This window comes from Quercus suber, unplaced genomic scaffold (assembly GCF_002906115.3).
Source record: "Quercus suber isolate HL8 unplaced genomic scaffold, Cork oak 2.0 scaffold_127, whole genome shotgun sequence".
In the NCBI taxonomy this organism is placed as follows: domain Eukaryota; kingdom Viridiplantae; phylum Streptophyta; class Magnoliopsida; order Fagales; family Fagaceae; genus Quercus; species Quercus suber.
Window position 1 is genome coordinate 894,340 of NW_027069590.1, and position 9,934 is coordinate 904,273.

The 9,934-nt window shown below is 35.1% G+C and overlaps 1 protein-coding gene across 2 annotated transcripts; it reads right to left on the reverse strand.

Moving 5' to 3' along the window:
- Positions 1 to 531: 531 nt before the first annotated feature.
- Positions 532 to 4,383, reverse strand: LOC112004562 (protein POLYCHOME). 2 transcript variants are annotated; one of them, XM_065776072.1, is made up of 3 exons: positions 4,280 to 4,383; positions 2,795 to 3,140; positions 532 to 1,491 (listed from the first exon to the last, which is right to left on the reverse strand). In XM_065776072.1, exons 1-3 carry the CDS (start codon positions 4,324 to 4,326, stop codon positions 1,105 to 1,107), a joined length of 780 nt encoding a protein of 259 aa, XP_065632144.1. In that variant the 5' UTR covers positions 4,327 to 4,383; the 3' UTR covers positions 532 to 1,104. The 2 variants fall into 2 exon arrangements, with proteins under 2 accessions (XP_065632144.1, XP_023892570.1); XM_024036802.2 differs by lacking the exon at positions 4,280 to 4,383 and having other exon boundaries at positions 2,795 to 4,246.
- Between the last annotated feature and the right edge of the window lie 5,551 nt (positions 4,384 to 9,934).

Genomic DNA, 9,934 nt, shown 5'->3' on the forward strand with positions numbered 1-9,934 from the left:
ATAATGAACAATACTTTAGACCCTTAAACATATTACTATAATATTACAAAACTTATGGAAGTTATGAATTATCTACTCTCAAAACCCATGACGATCATCATTCATCTTATAAAAGCCCATGAAAAAACATGATTATTAGACCCATGACATTTGTTTATTTCATATTATAAACTCATGCTCACTATCTATCTTACATCACAACATTCATAATATTTATTATCAAAACTCATGATAATTATTCATCCCACATGTCCATTATGATTATCTATAGAAAAACTCATGAGAACATCACATTATTCCATTAAAGTAATTGTTACCATATTTAAAACCCATGGTAAATATTATTCTCAAGAAAAATATTGGAGGTCATTATTTAAAAAGTATCAAAAAAAATATCATTTACAAAGAAATTCATAGCAAAAATTAAGAGAAATTATACAAATTATTATTTAAAGCCCATGGAAATTAATACCCAAAATCTATCATAAATATTTATTAAAGCTCATGAATTCATTTTATTTATACTAACAATTAAAGCCATTAGGAGTAAAAAACTCATGGCAAAACATGTCTTTAATACCCATTTTGTAGGCCCAAAAATCTCATAGAGTAGGGAACAGGCCCAAGCAAAGAAAGGGCCATGTGACCCAACTAAAGGTGCTGAAATGGTACAGGAAGTGTGACATGGCCATTATATACATCAGCTCAAAACAATAGCTAGTTCTACATATAACCATCAAAGAATGATGGAAACAAGAAACAAACATGCCTGCTAGAGTACTGGTCCTACACCAAGACTTTCAGCAGAGAACTGAAGCAAAACTGCCTACCAATCCTATGCTAAGACCTTCAGCAACATATCAAATGCAAAAAAGTAGAGAAGATGTGAGGATATATGTACTAAATCTACTTGAGGAGTCCTAATATCATCAGATGATGATTCGAGTAGTCCTATTATCATCAGATGATGATCAGTCTCACAGCACAGGTTTCTTGTCCCTTCTGTCTTTCAAATACAGGTGCTCCTGTTCTCTCTGTTTTGGCTGCTCCAAGGTGGGAGGAAAAAAAGAATTCATACTTTAACTGCTGGGAAGTTGAAATGAATCAACGCATAGACATCAAAGTACGAATTCTCTTTTCTCTCTCTGCCTTCTTAGCACTTGGGGATCTCTTTAGCTTCTGTAGTTCCTCCATCACCACTTTCTCAACAGTGTCAATCGAGTTCAAAAGTTTCTTCTGAGGTGTGAGAGACTCTGATTCTCCAGCATTCTGATTAGTGATTCCGAGCAGAATCTTTGGCACTTTACCAACAGCAGGTGTACGAGGCTTGACACCAACAGCTAGACTTGGAGAGACCATAGATATATTGTGCTTGAGTTGAGCACTAGACTGTGTTACAGAAGGGTCAAGAACCCTTTGGCCCTCAGGTACAGGAGTCTCAATTTGTTGGCCTTCGACATCTCGCAATCGAGCTCTTGTCCTTTCAATTGCCTAACACGAGAAATGCAACCCACTTACAATCAGCATAAATACAAACCATTTATTTGAAACTCAAGAATCATGATAACATAACAATCTAGATTATGAAAAATAAAATTTTGAACATCTCAACAAAATAAAGGGGCAAACAGCCCTTCAAGATATTTCATGTATATGACAATCATAGAGCATTACAGATATTAAATCTCACCCTCTCCGGTACAACTAAGTCAACAAGTTGGTTTGGCCTCACAGAAAAACAGGAGAATTCTTAGTAGGGAAAGCTTAGGTGCTGTTTGGTTTTTTTTTTTTTTTTAATCACTTATCACTTATCACTCAATTTTCGTCACTCATTACTCATCATTTAAAATTCCCCAATTTTCCAAGCCTCACTCGTTTGACATCTAAACTCAGTTCTGACCGTGGCTTTGTTTCAAAAAAAAAAAAAAAGTCAAAAGTTATGACTAGAATTTCAAAAATTGTATGTGTACTTACAAAAATGCCATCATAACTCTATTTTCATAACTTGAAAACACTTAAAATGTGTATTTAATATTCATAACTCATCACTCAAAAATCAGAAAATTGAGTGATGGAAACAAAACTTGAAAACAAATCCAAACAAGCTTTCTCTTTGTGGGTCCCACCATTTTTGAGTTATGAATAATGAAAACAATGTTATGGATGATAAAAACACAAAAACCAAACAGCCCCTTACTATTTACTAAACTCGACAACACACATACAGCAAGGACAGCATTCAATTTTACCTTGGTCACTCCTTTAGAAGCTTAAGATACCCTACAAATGTATTATCTTCATTTGGAAGCTCTGAACAATGCCCTCCCAGTTAAGCAACAACTCAGAGGCATACAAATTGAGCACCTTTCTGTTTCTGTGCAAAAGAAACAGCACTGCACTGTAGAACAGTTTGGCTTGGATCCTCACTTACAATAAGAAAATACCACATACTTTATCCGTCTCTAAAGGACTGGATAATAAAGACAATCTGTGCCTAATATATAAAATCCCTCTAGCACATTTGATCAGCACATACAATTCAACCCCTCTTCAATTCTGCACAATGCATCCTACCTGCTTAGTTCCATTTAGATAGCATGGCAGAATGTGCAAAAAGAAATCATAACGAAGACTGCAGCTAAGTTAATCAAAACTTTTTTTGCTCCTATAATGCTGGCATACTCTAACAATGGTTAAAGAAAAGCACAGAAAATGCCCTTTATATAATAACAAACTCATATATAAAAACAAGCATTCAGCCATGAAAGTTGAAGAAATGAGAATCAAAAATTACCCTCACGACCGCAGTGATATCACGAAGAGGAGTTCGCGGGTACCAAGAAGGTAGCACACTGCTCCTGGGTCTGCCCCGGCCCGAACTCCGTTGCGCAGTTCTTGGATTATTCTCTTGACCCGAAGCCGGAGTTCTGTACAGATTCCGGCCACGCACGTGTCTTGGAGTTCCAAAGCCTCCCCTTCCCCTAATGAACAGTCCACGTGTTGCCGGTGTCGCCACTTGCCTGACCGGGGCCGGGGATCCGAACAAATTCGGACCCACTTCTGGGTCGTCAATAAGAATTCCAGTACCGGGCGTTCTGCGGCGAGCGAAAATGGCAGCATGGTCCACAGGCCTCACCAATCTATCCCTTGATTCAGGCATTGTAAATATAAGAATAGAGAAAAAATAAATATTTTTTTTCAAGGAAATGTTTTTAATAATTTAACTGAAACAAAAACCGAAAAATAAGTTAAAATTAGATCAAAAAGAGAGGTACAGAGTCTGAGTTTCAAGGAAAGGCAATGAAAAAGAGCAAGAAGCTCTCAATGAAGGAGACTCAAAATTGGCAATTTTTTCGAATGAAATAATGGGCGGAATTAATATTTTCGAATGAAAACCAAACCCTTTTTTTAAAAATTATTTTTCTGAAAATTCAATTTTCAAATTTGTGCAAATGGCGGGATGTGTAAACTGGACTTTTGGGGTTTGGACCAATTTCGATCGAGGTCCATCTACTTTTGGGCTTACCATATTTTCCCCTGCATATGGCGGGATGAGTTAGTAAATTGCGCTGAAGTTGTTTTCGTAATTGGTCCACGTAATAAGCATTAATGTTGAGCAACAATTGCTTATATAAATATGTCTTATGTTTGTGAAGTATTTATATTTTAATTTTTAATTTTGATTTCGTAGATGTCTACTAATTATCGAGACATTGGTTTTTATTTATTATTTATAGCTATGGATTTGTCTAAATAAGGATTCATATTTCAGAAGGCCCAATATTAATGTTGTTAGTAATAAAACAAAGAGAAACTAACTATTTACACCTGGTATCACAAGAATTACATCCTTTTTAAACTATAGTTTTTTATGAGATTTAACGGTTATAAAATGTCAACTATTTATGTCATTATTAAACATTTATTGCCCCACAAAATAAATGTGCAAGTTTATGGATTCCAGATCCCATTAAGATCTCCAAGATGAATGTGTAATAAGTTATTACACATTCATATACAGAGTCAAACTACAGTAAAATTAATCATTTTAGAAATTTCCTTTTCTTCTTCTCTTTGCTGAATGTATTAATGTTGGACTTACGACATGGCCATTTATGTTTCAATGAAGTAAACTTAAGGTTAGTTCATGAGCTTGAGCAGTTGGGCTCAACTAAGCCCACATAAATATTTCTAATTAAGGTCGTTTGCGTTATATCAACCGAGTCTCAATTTGTAATCCTAGTTCAATTGCGTACGCTAACTATTATCACCAGCTTACGCATCCCCAACGCTAGGTTCAAGCTGTTCAACGGACATCTGCACCATCTTTTTCTTGCTTTGACCTTAATTTTATCTGCAATCTGATGCTTACATAGCATTAGCAAGAACTTCAATATAATATTTGTTGGTGTTTGACACATGAATATCACTCATGGATTACTTCTCAGTTAAAATGTCAAAATTAAAGTTAACGTAGATTGTAGAGAAAAAACACTAAAAAAAGAGAAGAACAAAGAATTTGTGTTATTTGGCCTGCCAGCTTACATCCACAACCAAAAAAAAAAAAAAATTTGTCCATATCTTACTAGTAAACTTAAGGTTAGTTCATGAGCTTGAGCAGTTGGGCTCAACTAAGCCCACATAAATATTTCTAATTAAGGTCGTTTGCGTTATATTAACCGAGTCTCAATTTGTAATCCTAGTTCAATTGCGTACGCTAACTATTATCACCAGCTTACGCATCCCCAACGCTAGGTTCAAGCTGTTCAACGGACATCTGCACCATCTTTTTCTTGCTTTGACCTTAATTTTATCTGCAATCTGATGCTTACATAGCATTAGCAAGAACTTCAATATAAATTAGTAGCAGCAAAATCAACCCAAACCCATCCCATTATTAGTTTGGTTAAATGGGTATTAACCCAATTAAACCCAATTAACACTAATGTTTATTGAGTTTTAATTAGGTACCCAATTACGCAACTTCAAAACTACTAAAATTACCAAAATACCCCTCAACCTAAAAAATGACCAAAATACCCCCGAAACCTAAAAAAAGACCAAAATACTCCCGAAACCTAAAAATGACCAAAATATCCCTGAAACACAAAAAATGACCAAAATACCCCCGAAACCCAAAAATGACCAAAATACCTCCGAAACCTAAAAATGACCAAAATACCCTCGAAACCTAAAAAATGACCAAAATACCCTTGAAACCTTAAAAATGAATAAAATACCCTTGAAACCTAAAAAATGGCCAAAATAAGCCTAAAAATTGATCAAAATAACTTAGAAACCTAAAAATGACCAAAATAACCCTGGAACCTAAAAATGACCAAGATAACCCCGAAGTCTAAAAATTGACAAAAATAACCCTGAAACCTAAAAATGACCAAAATACCCCCTAAACCTAAAAAGTGACCAAAATACCCCTTAAACTTAAAAAATGACCAAAATACCCTCAAACCTCTAAAGTGACGAAAATACCCCTAAACCTTTGAAATGACCCAAATAAACCCAAAACCGCTAAAATGGCCACAAACAACGTGAAACCTCTAAAATTTCCAAAAATACCCTGAAACGTCTAAAACGACCAAAATTCCTCTAAACCTATAAAATGACCAAAATACCCCTAAAAATAACTAAAATGACCAACATACAACTAATCCTATAAGATGAACAAAATACAGTCGAAGCCTCTAAAATTACCAAAATAGGGGTTTGGGGTATCTTAGTCATTTTTTAGGTTTATGGGTATTTTGGTCATTTTTTATGTTTAGGGAGTATTTTGGTCATTTTTTTAGTTTTATGGGGGATTTTGGTAATTTTTTAGGTTTAGGGTTTATTTTTATCGACTTACAGGTTTAAGGGCTTTTTTTGTCATTTTATAGGTTTCGGGGAATTTTGGTCATTTTTTAGGTTTCGAGGATATTTTGGTCATTTTAAGGTTTAGGGGTTATTTTGGTCATATTTAGGTTTCAGGGGTATTTTGGTCATTTTTTAGGTTTTAGGGGGTATTTCAGTTAATTTTTAGGTTTCGAAGGTATATCGATTATTTTTTAGGTTTAGGGGATATTTTGGTCATTTTTAGGTTTAGTCTTTTAGTCATTTTTAGGTTTCTAGGTTATTTTAGTCAATTTTTAGACCTCGTGGTTATTTTGGCCATTTTTGAGGTTTCAAGAGTATTTTGGTCATTTTTAGTTTTCAGAGTTAATTTGGTCAATTTTTAGGCTTCGAGGTTATTTTGGCCATTTTTTTAGGTTTCAGAGGTATTTTAGTAATTTTTTAGGTTTTGGAGGTATTTTGGACATTTTTTGGGTTTAGGGGGTATTTTGGTCATTTTTAGGTTTCAGGGGTATTTTGGTTATTTTTAGGTTTCGGGGGTATTTTGGTCATTTTTTTGGGTTCCAAGGGTATTTTGGTCATTTTAAGGTTTTGGGGGGTATTTTGATCTTTTTTGGGTTTCAGTGGTATTTTGGTCATTTTTTTATGTTTCGGGTGTATTTTGGTAATTTTTTGGGTTTTCGGAGTATTTTGGTAATTTTTAGGTTTCAAAGGTATTTTGGTCATTTTTTGGGTTCTAGGGGTATTTTGGGCATTTTGTAGGTTTCGAGATTATTTTGGTAATTTTTAGGTTTCGGGGGGTTTTTGGTCATTTTTTATGTTTCGGGAGTATTTTAGTCATTTTTTGGGTTTCGGGGGTATTTTGGTCATTTTTGGGTTTTAGAGGTATTTTGGTCATTTTTTGGGTTTTGGAGGGTATTTTGGTAATTTTATGGTTTAGGGGTATTTTGATCATTTTTTGGGTTTTAGGGGTATTTTGGTAATTTTTAGGTTTTGGGGTATTTTGGTCATTTTGTAGGTTTCATGGTTATTTTGGTAATTTTGAGGTTTTGAAGTATTTTGGTCATTTTTGAAGATTTTAGAGTACTTTGATTATTTACACTTTAGGGGCATTTTGGTAATTTTGATAATTGGGTAATTGGGTAGGTTGGGGTTTACCCATAATAATTGGATTGGGTTGGGTTTGGGTTAGAAGCAAGTTAGTTAAATGGGTTTTAATGGGTAAATGAGTTTTATATACCCAACCCAATTATGCCCACTCCAAACCTACCCATTTGACATCCCTAAATGTAATATTTGTTGGTGTTTGACACATGAATATCACTCATGGATTACTTCTCAGTTAATTTTAACATAGATTGTAGAGAAAAAACACTAAAAAAAGAGAAGAACAAAGAATTTGTGTTATTTGGCCTGCCAGCTTACATCCACAACCAAAAAAAAAAAAATATTTGTCCATATCTTACTATGCTACACTTTGTATTAATTATGATACTAAGCAGGGTATGTATATATGGGAACTAACTCTATGCTAACCAGTAAGTTAATTTGTCTGTTGTACGAGTACACGCTCCTATAAAAGACTTGACTCTCTTGAACCACAACATTTGTAACACATACATACACACACTACAATATTTCTAACGTAAAACACCTGGTTAAATACATTTTGATCAGAGTTCAAGTGATAAAATAGAGGTAATTATATTATTTGTGGTGCCCATGTTTGCAGTTCAAACCCACTTCCTCATCTCCCATTATCTACCTATCTAAAAAGATAAAAGTTTGATTATGGCATGCCTTGACAAATGTTGCCCTAAGAGCATTCACATTTGGACTACCAAATGGGATATGTAGGACAGATTTAGCATTAAAGCCCAAAAACCACTCAACACAAGGACCGCCAAATGGTTAGAATTGCAAAAAAAATTCCAATATTGCCACAGCACCGTCTTGCTTATATGACGGTACTGTAGCAACTGAGATAAATTTTTATTCTTTTTTTTTTCTCTCCCTCTGTCAATCACCGCGTCCTTTTCTTCCTTTCCTTTATTTTTTTCCCTGATTCTCTCTAATACTTTACTTCTTACTCCCTTGCTCACATGAGCTTGCAAATGTTTTGGTTGAACAATCAACAAGGTGGTGGTGGATTGACAGGTCCAATTGATGTGGTGACTATAATGAGCTTGCTCAATAGTCTTTGGTTTCATGGGAACCAGTTCAAAGGAACAATTCCAGAGAGCATTGGGAATTTGACACATCTCTCTCCCATTCAAGCTTGCCACCGGAGCTGGGTTGGATTCAAAGTGGTCATGGCATGGTCCTGGCGTAGCGAGATCAGTGTGGGCATGGCAGATTTCGATGGGTTTATTTGATTTTTTACTATTAATTTTTGTCTTTTGGGTTCGGTTGGGTTGGATTTTGGATTCCTATAGGTTGGTATTTTGGATTTTGATGGGGTTTGGGTTGGATTTGGATTGGTTGGTTCACTTGGTTGGGTTGGCATGGTGGGCAGTGGTGGTGGCGTGGTGGGTAATGGATTGTTTGGTTGTTTTTGCTATGGGTTTGCTGGGGTTTTGGTGGGTTTTGTTTTTTTTTTTTTTAATTTATTTTGGGTTTTTAGTTCCGGTGAGATTTTGGTGGGCAGAGGGCAGTGGTGGTGTGGTGGGTATGGTGGTGATTATTTGTTTGTTGTTGAGAAAGTGAGGGAGAGGCAGGGACAAATGTGTGTGTGTGTGTGTGTGTGTGTGTGTGTGTGTGAGAGAGAGAGAGAGAGAGAGAAATTGTTTATTATTTTTGTATAATTTATATAATTTTAATTTGTTGTATTGTAAATAAAAGTTGAGATGTTAGATGTATTGTAAAATGATATGGTATAATATATAAAATAGCTTTTGAAATGATAAAATAGAACAGTCTGAAAATACTGGATGTCAGTGGCGACGCCACGTACAGGTCAGGGTGTTCCCAAGAACACCGTGATCTGAAAAAAATTATATTTAAGCTGTATTAAGAACACCCTCAATCACAAAATTAGAAACAACCTCAAATTTTTTTTAAAAAAAAATTATTTGTTCAACTTTCAAGCCCCCCCCCAAAAAAAAGTCCAAAAAAAATTTGAACTAAAATAAAAAAAAAAAAAAAAAAATGAAGAAGAAGAAGCCCAAAAAAAATTGAACTAAAATATGAAAAAAAAAAAAAAAAAAACACAGAGAATCAGAAATCAAACCCACCGTACCCACGGTCACGTCGTTAGCAGAGAAAGCAGAGAAAACCAAACCCCATTATACTGATACAGTCTATACAGAGCAAAACAAACTCTAATACTGTGTTTATAAAAACCAAACCAAAAAAACCTCAATACTCACTTGTCGTCGTCGTAGCTCACTCCTCGTCATCGTCATCGCTCACTCGCTCGCCCCTCATCGCAGATCGTAAATGGTAGATCGCAGATCGTAGACGGTAGATCGCAGATCGCTCTACTCAGCTCCGGTGCTCTGTGCTCGCAGATCGCAGATCCTTCCTTAAACTCCCTCAAGGTATTTCTAATTTCTCTCTTTCTTTCTCTCTGACTCTCTCTCAGTCATTCTCTCTCTTTATCTTATTGAAGGCTGAAATGAAAACTAAAATAATGAATGTCTCTCTCTCTTTTGTCTTTATTCTTTAAGACTAAATTAACTCAATAACTCTCTCTCTCTCTCTCTCTCTCTCTCTCTCTCTCTCTCTCTTTGATTGGCTGGCCGAATGAAAGGGTTTTATTTATATTTTGCTTTTTCCTGTTTTTTGTCTTTATGAATTTGGCTTTGGTGTTTATCTTATCTGTTGGTGTTGGTCAGTGTGTGTTCACTGTGTTGGTGAGAATCGTTTTTTAGTGTGTATTGTGATTTGTGAATTTGTGATTGTGAAATTTTTTGATTGCCCGGCTATTGTGATTGGGGCATCAGACATGAGGCTTGTGCTTGTGAAATTACACTGCTTTAATTATTGTGCTGCATATGAAATGTGTAATGTCAGGCTCTTTTATTGTAATGTACACAAGGGGCTAAACAATATAACAAATTAAAACAATATAATTAATGATAAACAA